Genomic DNA, 24,358 nt, shown 5'->3' with positions numbered 1-24,358 from the left:
CATTTTGAGGTGATTTTTCCAATTTAAATTAGACTGGTGGGTGGTGAGGGACATACAGGATCTGGAGTTGATTCCAAGTGCTGATTTTGCATTTTGTAGTGGTGCATAGGAACTTTTAATATGTAGTATAAAAAGGTGTCAATGTGAGTGAAGTGGGCCATCGCTAGGTGGAGACGAATTATCAGAAAGATAGTAGAAACTTTAGGAATGGCCAAAACAAAACTGGTGAAATTATGAAAACTGTGTCACTGTTACAATGTAGACCTTCTCAACCCATAGCATAGTGGCTCAGAGAAAACAGCACTGCTGCAGTTCTGGGGTCCTAAGTTCAAATCCATCCAAGGACGACACCAGCATGGAGGTCAATTAACTTCTTAAAAAGGTCTTTTTATCATATTTAAGATACTTCTAGTTTTCAGAATACAAGACGCACCCTACTAAAAGATGCACCCCAAGTTTAGACAACAAAAAATAGGAAAAATGTATTTCATACTAATTAAAACATTCCTGATCTGAGGTAGAGCAGGGCTTAAAGGGGTTATCCGGAAATTTACATTTCTTACTGAGACATTCACCCGCCACTTCCAGTTGTGTTAACAACAAGAAGTTACATAGATTTGCAGCCTCCATTGTCAGTAATATCACAGGAGAGCGGTGATAGAAAGAGGGCCTTGCCTATTTTAATAAGTCAACAGCCCGTTGCTCTACTATGACATCACCAACAATGGATGTAAGCAATACTATGTGACCTCTTGTCGGAACGCAACCAGATATGGCGAGTCCAACTATGCAGATTCCAAAAGAAATGTAAATTGACGGATAACACCTAATGTCACGTACTTAGGTCTAGTGTAGCACCTCTTTTCTTTGTATTGTAGGTTGGGGGCTGGAGGGGTAATGGCCAACAACCCTCTCCTGTAAGTGAAAGGGGTCCTTGGGTGAAGGACTTGTTCTTTGGCAGGATTGGACCTGGGGTGCTAGAGACCACAAAAGATTCTTGATTCAAGCCTGCTGGTATTGCTAGTGGCATGGTAAACATTACCACTTACTCTGACCAAATTCTGGGCTATACCTGGCATAACAGGACCTCTATCACAGGAGTGCATCAAGAAAGTGACTTGCGACACATAACGCATTGAAGGTCCGACATCTTGCTTCTTAACTTTAATAAACCGTAGAACAAGTGAAACAGTCTCTGGACCTACTTTCTACATCTGATATTTCGGAAGGTGCGTTCTTGCAATAAACAGTCTGTAGTAAATATAACTTAAAATGGACTTCATCTGTTTGGAAGTTCTCCACTAAGAAACAACTCTTTCTGCGGAGCTCACAGGCGGCATACCGGCTCTTGTATGTAGGCTGAGCCAGAGGGATTGGTACAGAACCCAACTGACACTTATTCCTTCCTCTCTCTTCATGCAAGGCCATGCCAGGGGCCTGGTAGAGCATCGCCATTGGCAGCTGCTCCTTCCTAATCACATGTCTGCCGGCTTATTTTCTGCCCTGGTGCTGCGTACACGCGCTTTTTATTTAGTGCACTAGAACCTTTGAGACATTTTCCAATAGGTGATCACAAAATAGTATATATTTATATTGGAAAAGAAAGCAGTAACAGCAGTAAATGACCACTAGAGGTCAGCCTTTGTCCACAGTTTATTACAAATATCAACATACCATATCTAAAAAATAAGAAAACAAGACAATAATCAATGTGGCATGTTCCTTCACGACTAATCCTTTACATTTCTCCCCGTTTTTGAAAATGGTGGTCCTTGACCGGAAATTTAAAAAGTAAACAGTGAAACAAGCAGGAAGACAATCAAATCCTATGGTGCGAAATTAGAAGCTGTTTACATATTTTACATTAGTCTAACTCAGACTACTTTTTGCATTCATGAAATAGACTGGCTGAGTTGGAAGGGACCTCCGGGGTCACCTGGTCCAACCCCCTGGTCTATACAGGATTCACTAAATCATCCCAGACAGATGTCTGTCCAGCCTCTGAAAAGTTCAATTGAAGGAAGTTCCACTCATCGATCACCCATCCCTCACTTTCTAATATCTAATTTGTGTCTTCTCCCTTTCAGTTTCACCCCATTGCTTCTAGTCTTTTCTTTTGCAAATGAGAATAGGGCTGATCCCTCTGCAGTGTGACAGCCCTTCAGATATTTGTAGACAGCTATTAAGTTTCCTTTCAGCCTTCTCTTCTGCAAGCTAAACATTATCAGATCCTTTAACCGTTCCTCATAGGACATGATTTGCAAGGTCACCATTCTGGTAGCCCTTCTCTGAACTTGCTCCAGTTTGTCTATGTCTTATTCAAATCGAGGTGCCCAGACTAGACACCATATTTTAGATGAGATCTGACCCAGGCAGGTCTCACATGACCGGATTTCAATTGCAGAATCCGCGATAGTCACCCGCATGGACGATCCGCGGTATTCCACACACATTGAAAGAATAGAACATTCGCATATCCGCTCAGATAAGTGGAAGGTGATTGCGATTTTGCAAGCGGATTGAATAATTGCAGCTTGTTCTATTGTTCTGTGAAATCCACACAGATGGCTTCCATTGAAGTCAATGGAAGCAGACTGACAAGCAGCCCATCTGCAATTTACATTGCAGATAGGTCGTGGGTACCTGTGTCATCGCTGTTGGTGCGGGAAAAACAAATATTTAAGGAAAAAAATGCACTGTGCATGACTGATGGCGAGCATACATGATCATCCGACATACAGAAAAGCGAATGCAGGCTATCTATAAGCAGAGAGATGGTGAGGGAACACTTAGCTAACTTAAATGAGTTCAAGTCTCAAGGTCCAGATGAATTACATCCTAGGATACTAAAGGAAGCAGCGGAGGTAATTGCTGAACTACTCGCCATAATCTTGGAAAATGCCTGGAGAACAGGAGAAGTCCCAGAAGATTGGAAAAGGACAAATGTTGTCCCTTTCTTCAAAAAGGGAAGAAGATAGATCCAGGAAACTACAGGCCTGTGAGCCTGACTTCTATACCGGGAAAGATCTTTGAACAAATAATTAAACAGCATGTATGCAAGTACTTGGATAAAAATGCAGTAATTAACCAGAGCCAGCATGGGTTTGTAACAAACAATGCCAGACAAATCTAATTTCCCTCTATGACAGAATCAGCAACTGGGTTGATCAGGGAAATGCAGTGGATATCTTGACTTTGGTAAAGCATTTGACAAAGTATCTCATACCATACTTATTGAAAAAAATGACCAAATATGGGATTGACAAGGCAACTGTTAGGTGAATTCACAACTGGCTGACTGATTGTACTCAAAGTGTGGTCATAAATGGATGCACATCCAAATGGAAGAATGCATCAAGTGGGGTACCACAAGGCTTTGTCCTAGACCCAGTGTTGTTCCACATTTTAATAAATGATCTGAATGTGGAATTGATGGGAAACTGATTAAATTTGCAGATGACACAAAGCTAGGAGGCATAGCTAACACTAGGGAAGAGGGAGAAAGTATTCAAAAAGATCTAGAAAAGCTTGAACAGTGGGCAGCAACTAACAGAATGGTATTTAACAAGGAGAAGTGCAAAGACCTACATCTGGGCAAGTAAAATGAAAAAAGCACATACAGAATGGGAGAAATTGGGCTAAGCAGCAGCACATGTGAAAAAGACTTGGGTATACTAATAATCATAGACTGAACATGAGTCAACAATGTGATGCAGCAGCCAAAAAGGCAAACACAAGTCTGGGATGTATTAAGAGAAGCATGGAGTCTAGATCACAAGAGGTCATTATTCCCCTCTACTCTTCCTTAGTCAGATCTCATCTGGAATACTGTGTCCAGTTCTGGGCACACCACTTTAAAAAAGACAGACAAACTGGAGCAAGTTCAGAGAAAAGTTACCAGGATGTTGAGCGGTCTGTAAATTATGTCCTATTAGGACTGGTTAAAGAATCTTGGAATGTTTAGCTTGCAGAAAGAGAAGGCTGAGAGGAGACTTAATAGCTGTCTACAAATATCTGAAGGGCTGTCACAGTGCAGAGGAATCAGCCCTATTCTCAAGGAAAGACCAGAAGCAATGGGATGAAACTGAAAGGTAGGATATACAGATTACACATTAGAAAAAACTTTCTGACAGTGAGGGTGATCAATGAGTGGAACAGGTTACCATGGGAGGTGGTAAGCTCACCTTCAATGGAAGTGTTCAAACAATGGCTGGACAAATAGCTGTCTGGGATGATTTAAAGGGGTTGTCCCGCGAAAGCAAGTGAAGTTATACACTTCTGTATGGCCATATAAATGCACTTTGTAATATACATCGTGCATTAAATATTGGCCATACAGAAGTTATATTCTTACCCCACGGTGTTGGCGTCCCCTCTCCATGGCGCTGACCGAAGCCTTCTTCTCCCTCGATTAGACGCGCTTGCGCAGTCTGCTCTTCTGTCCCGTTGAATGGGGCCACTCCGGCGTGCTCGCGCCGCACAGGTCTTCTGCGCATGCGATGTATATTACAAAGTGCATTTATATGGCCATACAGAACTGTATAACTTCACTTGCTTTCGCGGGACAACCCCTTTAATGAATCCTGCACTGAGCAGGGGGTAGGACCAGATGACCCTGGAGATTCTATGAAGGTACGCGGGGTCGCCGGCCGAAGTCACAGCCGGATTCCGCTGTGGCTTTATGCATGTGGAATCCGGGTTCCCTGTGTGAGACTGGCCCACAAAGAGTAGAGGGAGATAACTTTAATAAACCGCAAAACAAGTAACTGATAGTCTCTGGATCTACAGTCTACATCTGATAATTTGGAAGGTGCGCTTTTGTGACAAACAAACAGTCTGTAGGAAATATAACTCACAGTGAACTTTTACATTTGCAAAGGATTTTTTGGCAGCAACTGCAGGATTTTAAAAAATCAACAGTATGATTATTTTCCACCATGGATTTTTTCCGTTTTAAGTGAATGGTATTGGTTAAAAGCCCACTTACGTACATTGTACTCTACTGTGTTGCAGAATTTGTGTGAATTTTGTAGTCAAAATTCCGCAACAGTTCTGCTACCGTGTATCCCCGAAAATAAGACCTTGTCTTATAATAATTTTTGCCTCAAAAGAGGCACTAGGTCTTACTTTTGGGGATGCCTTATAACAGCAGCAGAGAACCGCGATTTCAATCACTGTGTTCTGCCGCAATTTTAGTTTCGCTTTTGGAGGCACCGTTCCTGCTCCCCTGTGGCTTTAGCATACCCCATCATTGATTTGCTGTGCAAACGCAAAAAACAGAACACACAGTGCTCGAAAATCGTGTTTGAGCGCAAGTCTGCGAGGCTTCCATTGAAATCAATGGGAGCATTTATCATGTTTACTGTGGCGTTCAAAACGCTGCAATAATCATGCTAAAATAGTCTGTGTGCTGCTTACCTAGCACAGTCTGGGTCCCTCCCATTGGTCTGCGGAGTTCCGGCAGCTTGCTTGCAGTTGCCGACAAAAGGTAGCTTTCTGGTAACGGGGTTTTGTAAACCCCGCCTAAAGGAAGTGATGGCTCTGATTGGCTGAGCTGCAGCACTTGAAAACTAATCAATCCAGTGCTCGATGAACCGATCATCGCTTCCTGGAGGCGGGTTTTATGAATTCCTTTACCAGGAAGTGATGTTCTGTTGGCTGCTGAGGACTGCAAGAAGGCTGCTGGAACTCCGCAGAGCGGCGTGAACGATTCGGTCAACACGTACTAGATAGGTATTGCTTTTTTTCTATGTAGTGTAGCTAGGGCTTATTTTCGCAGTAGGGCTTATAATTCACAACACCCTGAAAATTAGGATAGGGCTTATTTTTGGGGAAAGACGGTATGTGTGAACTCGCTCCCTATACTACTCTGTTCTGCTATATGCACAGAGTTAATATAGAAAAAGCAATCCTTGCGCTGCTTGTAACCAAAATTTGAGGATAATAAAAATAGAATCAAACTTGCTTCACTGAGGTGGTTTGGAGCATATCCAATTCCCCCTCAAAACCAGGACAGCCAAATACAAGGAGAGAAGCTGGTAGCAGGCAGTCTTCATCCAAGTGATTTATTACCATACAATATACAGCAATAGTTAAGGCCCATTCAGACACAACGATTATCGCTCAAAAGATGTCGCTCAAGTGACTTTTGAGCAATAATGGTTACGTCATTTACAGCGCAAGATGATCGCTCAAGATGAGCGACCACCTTGCGTTGCCAGCGGAGGATGCAGAAACAATCAGGGTGTCCCCGCTTGTCTTCTGCATCCAGCTGTTCTCCGCTCCGAGCGCCCGGCTGTTATACAGCCGAGCGCTCGGAACAGAAGATGCAGAAGACAAGCGGGGTGCCCCCGCTTGTCTTCTGCATCCAGATATTTTCTGCACGGAGTGCCCGGCTGTTATATAGCCAAGCGCTCCGTGTCGGGTATAGAGAACAGAGCTGGACCGCTGTGTGCTTCATACTCAGCTGTCATCAGAGAGCGGGATACAGCTGAAACAATAGTATTTCTTAGCGTCTTTCATCACGCTGAGAGACAACGATGAGCAACGGCATAACGAAAACTGCACGATGTAAGTGCAGTTACACACGATTATCGCTCAAAAGACGACTTTTGAGCGAATTTTGAGCAATTATAGTTGTCTCTAAATGGGCCTTTACACAGTGGCAATAGTTTTGGGGCGTTGCTGTACCCCTTTCTCAAGCCTAGTAGAAATAAATCTGTCACTTACATTTATATCATGATGTCTGCGGTATAGTGTTGCTTTTAGATGATGTCACAACACTTTGTGAAGTCAGTATACTAGTTAGAACGATATGCGTTGCCCATTAGACGCATGCGTCATGGCGTCACGTGTACTAGCTAACTCACGTGATCGCCGTTGCATTCCATGTGTGTTCTAAATGGACGCTATTTCTATTTGCTTAATTTACAGCGCTTTACATAATTCAATCATTACTTCCATAGACTGTTTTAGACCCTGTATTCAGTAACTCAGCTGTAGAGCGTTTTTCTCCCATACTCTAATATTGCAATAGATCCCTGCTCGCATGATTGCCGCTATCCAATGGATAACAGCGATCACGTAAAAGTAAAAAAAAGTTAAAGTTTCACCTCCCATCATGGATCACATCTTTGAGGGGAGGTGAAATAACTAAGGCCTTCGGCGATGTCCCCAGACGGGATCCTTATCCACGGACCTTTCCGCAACTTCGACGCAAGTGCCCATCGCCAGAATGGCGGACACAGGCGCAGAAGCTGGGGAGGGCCTGCGAAATTTAAAATCTTCTTGCTCCAAGCTCTTAAAGGTAGCCATGAGCCTGGACCGAGAGCTGCAGTGAGCGGTCTCCGGTCACGTGATTGCCGTTATTCAATTGATAATGGCAATCACGTAAAGGTTAAAACACAGTTGAAGTTTAACCCCTTGAGTGGCGGGTTTCCTACCACCCTGTCGTGCCCACCAGGGCAGGTTTTTTAAAATGGTCTAATCATTGAATTTCAACTAATTTTGCAGTTGTGTCTCAAGAGCCATAACTTTTTCATTTTTCCATTGACATGGCCATATAAGGGCTTGTTTTTTGCGGGACAAATTGTGATTTTTTAAACAGGGGGGAGGAAAAAAAGAAATGGGGAAAAAAGAAAAAAAGGGGCCATGTCATTAAGGGGTTAAATAATGTATTAACTTCCTTCTCTGGGTCATTACGACGCATGGATACCACATGTGTGATTGTATTTTTGATTTTTTACAAAGTACAGGGAGACAAGTGTTGTTATAATTTTTTTTTTAATTTTTTTCCTTTTTTTTTTTTTTAATTTTTTTTTTTTTTGTCCCTTTAGGGGACTTTCACAGGGACCCATCAGGACCCCTGATCACATTCCGGGGGTCCGATGGTGACAGCCCTTTACATGCTGCAGTGACAGCCCTTTACATGCTGCAGTCACATAGACTGCAGCATGTAAAGGGTTAAGACAGCAGAAATCGGAGGTTTTCTCTGATCTCTGCTGTTAGAGCTAGTACCTAGCTCTCCTCTGACAGCTAACAACCAGCTCTCCCTGCCACAGAGACCATCGGCTTGCTTCTGACAAGCCGATGGTCTCTATGGCAACCTGTAAACAAACCAGTGCAGGACATTGCGGCATATCGGCAATATCTTCTGCTGGTTTTTCAAAGCCCTTGCTTTGTTCTCTGTGGGACAGTGCAGGCAGAGCACAATGTCACAGCTTGTGGCATTGTGCTCTGCAGCTCCCATAGTGATACATAGCCCGGAAATCTTCCGGGCTATGTTGCTATGGGCAGTGGAGCTCGTCCCGGAAAATTTCCGGGCGTGCCACTCAAGGGGTTAATGCTCTTTTCGGTTTGGCCCCCTTGTGCATAAAGACAGAAGATTAGGGCCACAATGGGTATGTTTCTGAACACGGAACAAACAAGGGTATATATTTTGGGGTGAACGTCTTCATTCCTATGTGTGCTGTACAAAAAAACGGTTTTCAAACAGACACAACTGCCAAAAACATGAAAATCATAATTTTTTCCTTCTGCTTTGCTTAGATTCATTCAATAACTGTGGGGTCAAAATACACAGTACACCCCAAGATCAATTCGTTAAGGGGTCTAGTTTTTAAAATGGGGTCATTTGTGGGGTTTCTCGCTCGTTTTGGCCGCTCAAGGGCTCTACAATGTACGAAAATAGCAAAGCATAAAAAACGGTATAAACTTGGTATCGCCGGAATCGTGTTGACTCAGAAAATAATGTTATCACATTATTTATTCTGCACGCTGAACGCCGTAAAAATGAAATCCAAAAAACAAATGGCTGAATTTCTTTTTTCCCCTAATCTGCCCACAATTTTTTTTACAAAAGTTATGCAATACATTATATATACCCAAAAATGATGCCATCAAAAAGTACAACTTGTCCCACAAAAAACAAGCCCTCATATGGCTGTGTCAATAGAAAAATGAAAAAGTTATGGCTCTTAGAACGCAGCTGGAAAATTAGTTGAAATTAAATTATTAGACCATTTAAGAAACCTGCCCTGGTGGGCACGACAGAGTGGTAAGAAACCTGCCACTCGAGGGGTTAAACACCGCTGTCAATTCTGCGGTGAGATCGGGGGAGCCGTGCAGGTGTCATGGCAGTCAGGGGCCTTTTGAAAGGCCCCAGGGCTGCCTTATCAGACTGCCTATCAAGCCATCAGCCTTCCCCGTGGGGTGGCTTGATAGGCTGCCTGTGTCATACTGCAGGAGTGATCAAAGCATCGCTGGTTGTAGTCCCCCAGGGGGACTTTGAAGTAAAGTAAAAGAAAAATCAATAAAGTTTTATTACTTGTCATAAATAGATTGCCATATCTATTATTAAAAAATCTAAATCATAAAATAAAAATACATACTTGGTATTGTCGCGTCCGTAAAAGTCCAATCTATCAAAGTAGCGCATTATTTTTCCCGCATGGTCAATGTCTTCCGGAAAAAAAAAAAAGAACGCCAGAAATGCACTTTTTCAGTTACCCTGTCTCCCAGAAAAAGCGCAATAAAAAGCGATCAAAAAGTCGTATGTTTTCCGAATTGGTACTATCGGAAAGTACAGGACATCTCGCAAAAAATGAGCCCTCACACAACTAAGTCAACGGAAAAATAAAAAAGTTATGTGCAGAAGATGACAGCAGAAAATAACTGAAAAAAAATTAAATGTTTTTGAAAAAAAAAAAAAAGTAGTAGGAAAAAGTAAAAAGAAAAAATATACAAGTTTGGTATCATAGCAATCGCACTGACCCATAGAATAAAGTTACTATGTCGTTTCAGTTGCAGTTTGTGCGCCGTAGAAAGAAGATGCACTAAAAGATGGCGGAATGTGTTTTGTTTTTTTTTTCTCATTTTACTCCACTTATAATTTTTTAAAAGTTTTTCAGTACATTATATGGTACTTTAAATAGCACCATTAAAAACTACAACTCGTCCCGCAAAAGACAAGCCTTCAAACAGTGACGTCAATGGATAAATAAAGGAGTTATGATTTTTGGCAAAGGGGGGAGGAAAAAACTAAAATGGGAAAAAAAGGCAAAAAGGCTCGCGTCATTAAGGGGTTAAAATCAGATTCTATGGAGCAGTTCCTTCTCAAACGGCAAAGTTAATGCACTAGTGCATCTTTGGGAGTGAAAAATTAATATAAGACACTGTCCTATTTTCGGTATATTATAGCCACACACCTCAGCTATGCTGTAGCCACACACCTCTGCTACGCTGTAGCCACACACCTCTGCTACGCTGTAGCCACACACCTCTGCTACGCTGTAGCCACACACCTCTGCTACGCTGTAGCCACACACCTCTGCTACGTTGTAGCCACACACCTCTGCTACGTTGTAACCACACACCTCTGCTACGTTATAGCCACACACCTCTGCTACGTTATAGCCACACACCTCTGCTACGTTATAGCCACACTCTTCTGCTACGTTATAGCCACACTCTTCTGCTACGTTATAGCCACACTCCTCTGCTACGTTATAGCCACACTCTTCTGCTACGTTATATAGCCACACTCTTCTGCTACGTTATAGCCACACTCTTCTGCTATGTTATAGCCATACTCTTCTGCTATGTTATAGCCATACTCTTCTGCTATGTTACAGCCATACTCTTCTGCTGTGTTATATACACACACTTAGGCTATGTTATATACACACACCACTGCTATGTTATATACACACACCTCTGCTATGTTATATACGCACACCCCTCTGCTATGTTTAATACACAGGTACTATTGTACCTTGTCACCACCGGAAGCTAGGGGTTTGACCAGGCTTTCATGGAGGAACGCCCCTGTCCAGCCTATAGCTCCCGATTGGATGAATTCTCTCCTCTGCCCTCCCCCGTGACCACTCTGCCACAGGGCTCCCCTGTGCTGTAGTGGTGAAATCAGCCGGGCGGCAGCCACACTGTCCTTCCCCCTGCTGTAGCGGCAAAATGCGGCCACTGAGGGCTACTCCGCTCCCCATCAGCCACTCGGCAACGGCGCCAGTGACAGCTGCTGAAGGGAGAAGAGGCAGGATAGCGGTGGTGACAAGGTACAATAGCACTGTATACACACCCCTTTGCTACTTTATATACACACACACCCTCTGCTACGTTCTACGCGCGCACCTCTGCTACGTTCTACGCGCGCACCTCTGCTACGTTCTACGCGCGCACCTCTGCTATGTTCTACGCGAGCACCTCTGCTACGTTCTACGCGAGCACCTCTGCTACGCTATATACGCGCACCTCTGCTACGCTATATACGCGCACCTCTGCTATGTTATATGCGCGCACCTCTGCTATGTTATATGCACGCACCTCTGCTATGTTATATGCACGCACCTCTGCTATGTTATATGCACGCACCTCTGCTATGTTATATACACGCACCTCTGCTATGTTATATAAACGCACCTCTGCTATGTTATATACACGCACCTCTGCTATGTTATATACACGCACCTCTGCTATGTTATATAAACGCACCTCTGCTATGTTATATAAACGCACCTCTGCTATGTTATATACACTCACCTCTGCTATGTTATATACACTCACCTCTGCTATGTTATATGCACGCACCTCTGCTATGTTATATGCACGCACCTCTGCTATGTTATATAAACGCACCTCTGCTATGTTATATACAGGCACCTCTGCTATGTTATATAAACGCACCTCTGCTATGTTATATACACGCACCTCTGCTATGTTATATAAACGCACCTCTGCTATGTTATATACACGCACCTCTGCTATGTTATATACACGCACCTCTGCTATGTTATATGCACGCACCTCTGCTATGTTATATGCACGCACCTCTGCTATGTTATATGCACGCACCTCTGCTATGTTATATGCACGCACCTCTGCTATGTTATATGCACGCACCTCTGCTATGTTATATGCACGCACCTCTGCTATGTTATATGCACGCACCTCTGCTATGTTATATAAACGCACCTCTGCTATGTTATATACACGCACCTCTGCTATGTTATATACAGGCACCTCTGCTATGTTATATACACGCACCTCTGCTATGTTATATGCACGCACCTCTGCTATGTTATATGCACGCACCTCTGCTATGTTATATAAACGCACCTCTGCTATGTTATATACACGCACCTCTGCTATGTTATATGCACGCACCTCTGCTATGTTATATGCACGCACCTCTGCTATGTTATATACACGCACCTCTGCTATGTTATATACACGCACCTCTGCTATGTTATATACACGCACCTCTGCTATGTTATATACACGCACCTCTGCTATGTTATATACACGCACCTCTGCTATGCTATATACACGCACCTCTGCTATGCTATATGCACGCACCTCTGCTATGTTATATGCACGCACCTCTGCTATGTTATATGCACGATCCTCTGCTATGTTATATGCACGCACCTCTGCTATGTTATATGCACGCACCTCTGCTATGTTATATGCACGCACCTCTGCTATGTTATATGCACGCACCTCTGCTATGTTATATGCACGCACCTCTGCTATGTTATATGCACGCACCTCTGCTATGTTATATGCACGCACCTCTGCTATGTTATATGCACGCACCTCTGCTATGTTATATACACGCACCTCTGCTATGTTATATACACGCACCTCTGCTATGTTATATACACGCACCTCTGCTATGTTATATACACGCACCTCTGCTATGTTATATACACGCACCTCTGCTATGTTATATACACGCACCTCTGCTATGTTATATACACGCACCTCTGCTATGTTATATGCACGCACCTCTGCTATGCTATATACACGCACCTCTGCTATGCTAAATACACGCACCTCTGCTATGCTATATACATGCACCTCTGCTACGTTACATACACGCACATCTAATTTGTCAATTTGGGAATTTTTGTAATTTTAAGAGAAAAGTCACAAACATTGAATATGCCAAAATGTGCAACTTTTTGGTGCCAAAAAACTGGTTTATAGCTGTTGATAAATTCCTACCAATGTTATAATTTCCTGAGACTTTGTCAATATACAGAAGGCTTCCATAAAGCTGTACTATTTTTACAGCTTACTAAATAAAAAAGGGACTGAAAAACAATCATTTTTAAGAAACTACAAAAATATATGTGAAATATAAATTGAAAGATGACTTACCCCTCGGTGCAGGATCATGAGGGTTAAGAGCGCCCTGAATAACCGCTTGCGCTTCAGAGTTCTTTGATTTAAGTAAATCAATAGTTTCCCTCAGTTCCACAAGTTCAGAGTCCTAGTATTGAAAAGCAACAATCACTAGCATAAAAAAAGACATCTTTTTACATACCCAGCAGAGAAGTAAGAATGAACAGGTGTGACGACCTTGGAACAATTACTGGGGAGGATACAGAATAAAAATCATCAGGTAGCGCAATTCTATCATTATTTCTGGAATATCTGGGAATACAATTCTTTTTAAATAAGTGTAAATGCAAAATGTTTTATACAGTGATCCCCCAACATACAATATCAATTCGTTCCGAGACCACCATTATATGTTGAGAGCATTACTCAATGGAAAACTGGCAATTGGTTCTGAAGCTTCCAAAATGTCAAGCAAAAGTAATACTAAGTGAAGATTAAGAAAATTAAGATAGTAACATAGTATGTTAGGCTGAATGAAGACAATGTCCATCTAGATCAGCCTATTTTAACCTCCCTCTTGTTAGTCCAGAGGAAGGCAACAAAAACCCCAGTGAGCTAATTAGCTCCTATAAAGGAAAAAGTTCCTTCCTGACTCCATAATAGCAGCCAGAGTAATCCCTGGATCAACATTTGAGAAACAACTCCACTGGTCACCTTATTGTCTATATCCTGTAATATCATAGTGCTCTAGAAAGACATCTAGTCTCCTCTTAAACTCCTCTATGGATTTTGCCATCACCACGTCCTCAGGTAGAGAGTTCCACAGTCTCACTGCTCTTACAGTAAAGAACCCCCTTCTATGTTGGTGATGAAACCTGTTTTCTTCTAGACGTAGAGGATGGCCTCTCATTACCGTCGCAGTCCTGAGTATAAACAAATTATGGGAAAGATTATTGTATTGTCCCCTAATGTATTTATACATAGTTATTTGGTCGCCCCTTAACCATTTTTTCCCAGGGTGAATTATCCTAATTTTGATAGCCTCTCTGGATATTCCAGTTCTTCAACTTATCTACGTCAATTTGTAGCCGTACATTGTCCTCCGTTGCATTGATTATATTGTATAATTTTGCATCATCTGCAAATATTGATATTTTAAGCAGATAATTTACACAGATAAAGCAAGTCCTAACATATAATGGTCAAAAAGAGCTTCTGGAAGCTGTAAATCATTTTCTATGTAAAGGACAGGAGCTTCTACAGGATCATGTACAGTAGATACAGTGTACCACAAAAATGAATTGAGCCACCCTCAGTGTAATGTAATATGTATGGCTGTGTTTACCCTGTGTGCATGCATCATACAATATATTTGGCTACATACATACTATGTATCATATAATATAATATGTAGATATATTCTCTGTATGTGTCATATAATATGTATGGCTGCGTATATGCTGTGTGTGAACCATATAATATGTATGGCTGCGTATATGGTGTATGTGCATCATATAATATGTATGTTTGTATATACAGTACCAGTCAAAAGTCTGGGCACACATTTTTATTCCAGGCCTGCAGTTAGATGGTTTTGGAGTTCCCCAAACCTCTGTTGCTCATCCACTTGTGTCTGAAGGGAGCTGAGGAATCTGGCTGAGATGTTTCCAAAGTACTGACGGGGAATGGTAGTGGTGTCAGGGCTAGGCACCAGGTAAGGGTGTAGGCCCTGGGGCAAAGTGGGCCCTTCAGTCTTCACTTCTTGTGATGGTATGCACTAAGTGAAGGAGCACGAGATGGCCCTCCCTGCGGTACTGTAAATACAAGAAGTGTGTTGGCGGTGTGGAGATTCCAGTTATTCTCCCCAAGGTCCAATATTGGACAAGTGAGGACCCGGCTCTGTTTTTGTATTTTTATGTTGTCTGTTGTGTGGTTGTCCATCGCCTAGTTTTTATATTTTAAATAAAATTAAATAAAAGTTATTTTTTAGATTCTTTCTCTGTGATAGTGACCTACCCTAAAAAGTTCCTTTGCCCATCTGTGAAATACTGCAGAGGATAAGTTCCTCAGAGTCACCAGCCTCAGAAATGGCAAATTACCAGCACCTCAGATTAGAACCAACATATATGCTCCACAGAGATCCCATCTCAACATCAGCTGTTCAGAGTCTTGGAATCAGGTAGCAACTTTCAAAACGTTGATCCAGGATTATTCTGACTGCCCTCATGGTGTTGGGAAGGAAATTTTTCCCTCAAATGTGCTAAATTGGCTTCTGCTTCATTGGGGTTTTTTTTGCCTTCCTATGGATTAACAAACTGAACTGGATGGGTATTGTCTTCTTTTAGCTTAACATACTATGTAGATGAGTCTGCAAGAATCAGGCCTTTATGGTAAAATTGCTGCAAAGAAGCCACTACTGTGCAATGTCAACAAGAAGAAACCTGTACTTTGGTCTGATGAGTCAAAGTTTGAGATTTGTTTTTGGAAGGTGCAGAAAAGGTTAGTGGATGGTTTCTACCTGTGTGGCTCCTACCATAAAATATGGAATTGGGAGTGTGGTGGTGCTTTGCCAGTAACATTGTTAGTTATTCTATAATGTGGGACCAATATTAATTGTTCTACAGGACTGAGACCGCAAACACACCTCCAGGTTACGTAAGGGCCAAGAGAGAGGGTGATAGAGTGCTGTGTCAGATGACATGGCCTCCACAATCAGACAGCCTAAACCCAATAGAGATGGTTTGTGGTGAGTTGGACCACAGAGTGAAAAGAGAGCAGCCAAAAAGTTCTCAACACCTCTGGAAACTCCTTCAAAACTGTTGGAAAACTATTCATTGGCTGCCTGCTCACACCTGGATAGGAATCCCATCCTCCCTTTTGTTACTGTCCAGGACATGCCATTAACATTGCTGTGGTCTTCTGCCTCTTACTAACAAAGTTACCAGTGGTCACAGGAGATGCTATTAAGTGGCATCCTCCCCCCAATTTACACAGATTTACAACAATATATGCACAGATAAATGGTATTAAAGGGAACTTCATAGAACATTTAAGTTATGTCTACACAGGGCGAATTTGCTGCGGAAATTTCATCTAGATGTTATGTAAAGAATTCCGCTGCAGCTAATTACCTCTCTTTTGATACAAATTTTCTGCCAAGGATTAGTTTTAAGAAAGTTTAAAAAAAAGTCTACTGTCTGTGTACAGAGTCTTGCCTGCTCCCCTATTGGTCCCTCCTGGCTTCCAGGGATTAGGTCTTGTTTTCCTGGAAGTGCTACTGTATATACTCCTTTCCCATGTCTGCTGCCACTACTGTAGTTGGATGGTATTGCTTACCTTCTCATGTGCTGTATCTGCAAGGTGTCGTAGCCTTGAAGTCATGTTCACCAAAGACTGTTCAAATGCTGCCACCAAATTGGCCTGCAATAAAAGGTAGTGTTATAAAAAGATAACCATAATATAAAATCTTAGATTTTAGAAAGAAAGACTAATTTGAAGTAAAAAAATAATCAAGTGGTAATGAAATACCTACGGATGTCATTTTATCCCGACGTGCAGAATGCATACGCGGGATAAAAATCGCAGCGTGCTCCGTTTTCAGCGGATTCCCGCACGGACGGCTTCCATTGAAGTCAATGGAAGCTATTTGATCAGCGACACACCTGCAGCTGACACTGCAGATGTGCCGTGGATCCGCGGGAAAGCAGTGCAGAAGAAAAGAAGATCCGGCCGGGACAGGGAAGACCCGTACCGCACTTGGACAGGTGAGAAAATGTCCATGGCTGCGAGCATGGGTGGAATCCGCTGCGGGATTCTGCACTCGGAATCCACGCGTGCCCGTGGACATGAGGTGTAGGACTCCATTTGCACAGGCAGATTGTCAGCTAGAAATGCATTGTGATCAACAAGCTATATTGTCAATTGTTTAGCTAGAGGAATTGTTGGCACTATGTGATCAAATACTGGTTGGTGCGATTGTTTGGGAGCATACAATTTCATTACTGTTGACATGGGACATGTGCTGACAGAAAACACTTATTTTAATGTCCACATAAAAGACTTAATGAAATGACAAATGAGCTGGTTTAATCACAAGACCGATTACACAGGCCAACTGCTGGGAACCAGTGTTTATACGGACATTTACCCGCCTAAGAATTGTCACAGATTCAATTATTTACATGCAAGCTTATACAGAGAAGGGGGTTAGGGGAGGGGGGGACACGACAGAGTGACAATAATTAATAAAACACTTTTACAGGTATATGAAAGACATGCAGCTATGATTTATGGGCGTAATCTTGCCATGCTCCACTCCATGGCAGACACGTTGCGATGGTCCCCTCTCTCTGCTGCCCTAGGGGCACACACGTCCACACTCTTAAAGGGCCAGTGAGTGTCCTGCAATCCTGGAACACCTCTGATTGTATCAGGCACCTAACCCCCAAGGAAGGTACTTTAGTCTTCTTGTCTAGCTGCAGGTGTTATATGCCTCCTGCCTTGATTGTAGACTCCTCTAACTACACCTCTGCTCACAGGTAGTTGTATCAGCAACCACATGACTGGCATGACTTCTACTGTAATGGCCTGAGGTTGGCACAGAGCAGCCCACAACACCTCCGGTGGGTGAGGAGGTAAAAAAGGGCATCCACACGCATACCTCTGACAAAAAAACTGGAAAAATTGTGGAAATACAAAAAATTAGAGAGGGTAAAAATGACTATACTGAAGCAGAATAGACTGCCACCGACCACTTGAGCAGCAACACTACTTTAGTTCAGTATTTTTAAATGGCAGCTTTTAAAATCATAACGTTTTAACGTTGCACTTCATCTAGTAACAAGGGTTTAGCTCCAGGAGGCTCATGGTTTAGATGAACTTGTCCATCTGACTAGAGATGAGCGAACGTACTCGTTAAGGGCGATTTCGCAATCGAGCATCGCTATTTTCGAGTACCTGTCTACTCGGGTGAAAAGATTCGGGGGGCTCTGGGGTGAGTGGGGGGTTGCAGAGGGGAGTGGGGGGGGGGAGAGAGAGAGAAAGAGCTGTCCCCTTTTCCGCACTGCTACCCCCGGCGCCCCCCAAATCTTTTCACCCGAGTAGTCAGGTACTCGAAAATAGCGATGTTCGATTGCGAAAACGCCCTTAACGAGTACGTTCGCTCATCTCTACATCTGACCTTTAAAACACAATTGCTCCAGATGGCCTGATCCAAGTCTTAACTCCTTAAAGACATGGGCAATGCTTGATTATTTTCATTCCACTCTTTTATTCCAATTTTAAAAAATACAACCTTTTATTTCCCAATCAACATGGCCACATGAGGTCTTGTTATTAGAGAGAGGAGTTATAATTTTCAGTGGTTCCACTTAGGGCTCCTGTCCACGGACGATATTGCATTGCGTTACTCGCGGCGATAATCCGGCCGCAAGTAACACAGTGCACGCTTTCCATAGCTTTGATATGGAAAGCGCAGCCCCCTGTCCACGAGTGTACTGCAATTTGCCGCAATTCTCCGCGGTGAGCCTATCTGTCAAATAGGTTCACTGCAGAGAACTGTTAGTTTTCTCCCCTGCGGCGGAATATTGCTAGCGATATTCCGCCTCGCCCATGGACAGGGGGCCTTAATGTATTCAAAAACTTTTACCATTTTTAAGTAGGGGAAAATTGAAAAAAAAATGCATTTCTGCCATTTATGGTTTTTTTTTTCGATTTTACAGCATTTATATAGTGTGATAAAAATAACATGTACATTTTTTTCTGTAGGTAAATATGATTATGGCAATAACAATTTATGTAGTTTTTACTATAAAATGTTAGAATGTTAGGCTGGAAAAAAGGACCTATGTCCATCTAGTTCAGCCGATTACCCCCCAATGTTGATCCAGTGGAAGGCAAAAAATGAGGTAGAAGCCAATTCTCCTGATTAAGAGAAAAAAATCCCTTCCCGACTCCGATCTAACAATCAGAATAATACCCAGATCACCGAACCTTCCGAGTAATTAGTGATATAACATGTTATATTGTAAAGCTCAAGAAAGGTGACCACCCCCTCTTATACTCTTATATCGGGTTCTTCATCACCACATCCTCAGGAGAGAGTTCCATAGTCTCACTGCTCTTACAATAAAGAATCCTCTTCTATGTCGGTTCAGAAACCTTCTTTCCTCTAGACGTAGAGGGCACCCCTTAGTTACAGTCTCAGTCCTGAGTATAAATAGATGATGGGAGAGATCTCTTTTCCTGCCCCTTATATATCTATACATAGTTATTACATTGCCCCATTGTTACAGTCCTGGGTATAATGGATGATGGGAGAGATATCTGTACTGACCCTTGATATATCCACACATAGTTATTAGAGCGCCCCCTTGTTACAGTCCTGGGTATAAATAGATGATTTAGTGAAGAAAAAAATTTGAGACTGAAGAAAAAAATTTGAGTTTAAACGACTGTCAGCCTGTGTAAAAGGGACATAAGAGCTATTATCTATAACAAACTTACCTTTTACCACCTAATGACCTTCTAGAAAAGTATGTATGCATATACTAAAATAGTTATTAGTGGGATATTATTATATTTAGCCACTTATGTCTTACAAGCTTGCATTTATTATATGGTACATATTGACAATTTCATAGTTTTAAGTAGTAGATGGTTAAAGCCAGTAACTTTGAACTGCTCTGCTGTGTTTATTTATATATATATATATATATATATATATATATATATATATATATACACACACATACATATATATATATATATATATATATATATATCTATATATATATATATATAGATATATATATATATAGAGATATATATATATATAGATATATATATAGATATACATATACACGTTATGTGTGAAAGCCCTCACTGACTCACTCGCCTCTAATTATCTAACTTTCTGATATCATACAAACATGAAATTTGTCACGAAAATTTTTTAGGTCCTAAATAGGAAAAGTAAAGGGGTCACAACTCAATAATTAAATGCTAATTGCAAAAGTAAGTGCACCCCTATGTAATGTAACTTCCCGGTGTCGTACAAGCGAGAAATTTCGTGTGAGCATTCTTTAGGTCCTAAGTGAGGAGAGTGGGAGGGGTGGCGCATTCTGCAGAGGGACATCAGTACATGCAGCCTGAGGAGAATCGAACGCTCCTCTATGTGTATACATATTTTATTCCTCGGTTCCTCTAAAGTAACCACAACTTCATAAAATTTTCCATGCAAACAACACGTAAACACATGTATCAAATTAACTCGGGTGAAGCCAGGTATATCAGCTAGCATTAATATAAATTGCTGTTTGCTTAAGACAACTCTTTCCTTTTGCTAGGATTTCCAAGAGTCTCAAACAAAATTTATTAGGAAAGACTAACGGTCCTTTTATGAGCAAATGATGCTCAACAGCTCTTTCCAGTAATGCCCACTCCTGTACGGTTACACAGCAGCCAGCGAGTATCGCTGGCATCGCTGCTCATAGCACTGACGAGTGTTCTCCCCCTGTTGCCTCCATTCACAGCACGCAGACAGTTGTTCACAAGTGACCGACCGCTGTTTACACTGAACAGCGTGTTGTTCAGTCTTCTAGATGCAGAAACTGAATGACTAAACAATTCTTGTTCAATCGCTGCATGCATTTACATGCGGGACTCTTAACAACTCTGAATGATAATTGTCTTGAGTAAAAGGGCCATTAAATGAGTTGTTCTTATCGCTCTTTATTTTAGTGGTACAGTCTGAGATATCCAAGCACATAAACTTGGCTATTTCCAGCAGTCCCATCAAAATAAATGCAGCATGCATTCGCTATACCATCATCTGAAGGTTAAGGGGGTTTCCAGGGAAATACTATTGATGATCTATCCTCAGGGAGACTGTGGCTGCATACTGTAATTCACATAAGATGTACACAATGTGTAAATCTGTTGCCTGCAATATTTTTGGGATGCATTGCGTACACAGCCCTCTTCACGTCATCCCACAACATCTTGAGTTAAAGAGGCTGTCCCACTTTTAAGATTGATGACCTATAATACATTGCATAGTGGTCTGACTTTAATGGAACTCAGCTTGCAGTACCATGTCAGGCGACTATGCAATGTGTAGAGCTGTCTGTTTCCGGCAAGAAAACATCTATGTACATTGGAACACCAAACCTGGCTATCATCTGATTGGCCGAGGTCCTTTGCTGATCAGCTAATGATGAAGATTACCAATCTTAGAAGTGGGACAACATCTTTAACTTTATTGAGATGCTCTGGCATGGCCTAAAGAGAGCTGTGTAAGGCATCCAAGAAATAGGATGAACTGAAACATCTGCAGACAGAAATGGTTGAAAATTCTTCTCAACATTGCGCAATGTTTATTTGCAGTTGCAGGAAAAATTTGGTGAAGGTTATTGTCGCTAATGGGGAATCTACAGGTTATAGAATTAAAGGGGTCACCTACCTTCTCTCCTTGCACAATGGATGTTTATTGAATGTGCTCAATAACAGACAACTATTTGTTATTAATTTAAATTGTGTTTGTCTGTAATTGTGACTTGGATAACAATCATACCACATTTTATTAGTAAACCATGCAGATATTTAGGCAATTCCAGAGGGTTCTTGTAGCTGTATTTAGTATAAAAAAGTATGTACTAGAGAATGTAGGGTAATGCCACAGAGTGTTACACAACAGACGAATCAAAGGTAAACAAACATGCAATGGAACGTGGTCAAATAAGCACAAGTTAGAACAGAGACACAAAAATTGCCCCCTATTGATCAGGCTGTCAACCATGGCGCCTTATGCCCTTCTCCTTACAGGCAGTTTTGTTTTTTTTTCTCTCGATTTGTGACGGAAGTGATGACAGCTTTTCTGAATAGTGGTTTATGGGTGATTGACACAGCCCCCCTAGCCCTGCAATAACATATCAATATCATAATTCATATCTGCTTACATTTTTGCCACTTACATTGGCAGACAGTTGGGAAGTCAACGCTGCCACTTTCTCTTGTGAGGATTCCAGTTCTCTTCGCAGTTTCCGAATTTGCTGCATCCCACAAAAAATAAGAATAAGTTCAATGGTTATAGAAAATGTTATTTATTGCAGCAAGCTGGAGTGGGCAAGAAAACAAAAACTGCATCACGGGAAAGAATTTGAAATGTACCTCGGACTGCATCCTTTCCTCAGCCTGATAGAAAAGCGTGGCATGCGAAGGAAAAAAACAGAGAGGACGTTACAGCATTAGCAGGTCTACGCTCCTCATGGCAGTCAAAGCACAAGCAGAGATTATTTCATGCACTGGGAATGAAATTAATGTTTTCTAGAATGGGCAGCGACGTATGCAACCAAACTTTCACAAGTCAGTTCTTACAGAGGAATATGTTGAAGACGCGCTTGATGCCAGAGACAGAACAGAACCGTGGACTGAAAAATAAATAGGTAAATATATTAGTATAGAAAGCAAATCTACAAAACAAAGAATAATACATCTACAGCTTAATACAGTATAGTGAAATATAGAAAGATTAAAATACACGTATTATTGTACATTTCAAACATTACAAAACATTAAAGTAGAAGCAATATTTCCCAAAGGTATTAATTATAAAAAAAACAAACATTGAAACCTACCAGGACTTACACAGCACATAGAAAGCTACACGACTATTACACTTGATAAGCGGCAGTCACAGGCCTCGTCTCATGCAGCCTTTGAAATGTTCGATCCACATCCGATTTTTTCGACACGAATCTGACACTTTAATCCGCGGCAGAATTCCAAAGCTGTGCCTCGCAGTTCAGCCGTTGACTTTCAAGTGCATCTGCAGATGGATTTAGTCACATGCAATGGAGCAAATCCACGTGCAGCTGCAATGCAGTTTCCGAGTCAAGAATTGACAAGTCAATTACTTTTATTGCACAATGTGTATCTCAGAATCAGCACATAGAGATCCACACAGATTTCAATGCGGATCTGACAACATAATCCGCAACAAAATTACCGAGTGTGAATGAGGATTAAAATCACAGGGAAAACAAGCTTCAGTAGGATTTCTTACTGTCAAAGTTGTATCGCACCGCACGAAAATCACGTTTTCGTGCGATGCAACAGAGAGGAAGGCTCCATACGGTAACATGGACTACAAAACCACAGGAGTTGCTTGCATATAGCGGGACCTGTGAGGTTTTTGTGTCGTTTTGTAGCATGCTACAAAACATCGCATGTGTGAAGTAGCCAATAGGAAAGCATGGGCTTCTCATACATGCGATTTGTAGCATTGGAGCAACGCTACAAAATCGCGTGACTTTATCGCCCGTGTGAGCGAGGCCTTATGGTCGGTGGTACCTTCCCCTGCCGTTGGCCCTGGTCAGTTTAGGGTTTCCATTTCGTCTTCTGCGGCAGACATTATATCCTTCCTTCCCACACCCTAGACGTGACTACTGCCCAAAAGGTGCATATGTGCCCTGGACCACCTCTTAAAGGCCCAGTGTACATAAACTTCCAGTCTTCAACCAATCTGGACGGTCTCCAGTCTATTTAAGGCACACTCTCCAACCGGAATGTGCCTAAGCAATTAGTCTTCTGCAGGGTTTCCATTGGATTTCCTGTTTCTTGACCTGCGTCTGTACTACTCAGCTTTCCCATTTTCTCTTCTTCTAGCTACAGGCTTGAGAAAGGTCCGACATGGATTGAAACGTCGCCGCTGCTGTACTGCTGTGAATTCCATTTATGTATGCTATTGGAACCATAATGGATTAAAGTTCTTTTTTATGCAAAAATCTGCTGTTGATGCTGCCTCTGACTTTACAGACTATCTGGCAAATGGACTAGGCTTGGATCCAGCCTACTGAGGCATGACATCACTGTGGCTTGGATTGTCGTAAGACGCTTGCCCTTTTTATTGAGTGCTGCTGTGTTTCTATGCTTTGTGATATGTAATGAATAGTCCCCTCAGGGCTACTTTCTGGAAAGGTCTTTCGGGTCAGATCAAGAATGGGACTGATGGTCGTGATCTACCATCTTTCTTTGATGGTCTCATTTATCTTGCCACCCAAAATGTCAGTCTGCTTCAGGAATGCCATAGAGAATTAATCAGAGGGAAGGCTGGCTATCTTGCTTTGTATCAGTGTTCCAGAAACCCATTCAGTCTCCTACTCCGATACCACCTGACGAACTTGTGGATCTGGTGAGAACTAGATTAACCCCTTACAAG

General features: G+C 42.0%; 1 protein-coding gene across 7 annotated transcripts in view; it reads right to left on the bottom strand.

Moving 5' to 3' along the window:
- Positions 1–24,358, bottom strand: part of NAV1 (neuron navigator 1) — a 274,215-nt gene that overhangs the window by 97,209 nt on the left and 152,648 nt on the right. For 2 of the 7 annotated variants that reach the window (XM_066600314.1, XM_066600315.1), the window contains exons 11-15: positions 22,516–22,568; positions 22,309–22,332; positions 22,098–22,190; positions 16,477–16,560; positions 13,177–13,288 (exon numbers count right to left, since the gene is read on the bottom strand). In XM_066600314.1, the coding sequence (XP_066456411.1) occupies positions 13,177–13,288; positions 16,477–16,560; positions 22,098–22,190; positions 22,309–22,332; positions 22,516–22,568 (366 nt within the window). The remainder of the gene's footprint in view (positions 1–13,176; positions 13,289–16,476; positions 16,561–22,097; positions 22,191–22,308; positions 22,333–22,515; positions 22,569–24,358) is intronic. The other 5 variants (XM_066600316.1, XM_066600317.1, XM_066600319.1 and 2 more) reach the window with 3 other exon arrangements.

Source organism: Eleutherodactylus coqui, chromosome 4 (genome assembly GCF_035609145.1).
Source record: "Eleutherodactylus coqui strain aEleCoq1 chromosome 4, aEleCoq1.hap1, whole genome shotgun sequence".
Lineage (NCBI taxonomy): Eukaryota > Metazoa > Chordata > Amphibia > Anura > Eleutherodactylidae > Eleutherodactylus > Eleutherodactylus coqui.
Note: the sequence above shows the minus strand (reverse complement) of the source record. Positions and strands in the feature narration are given on the sequence as shown.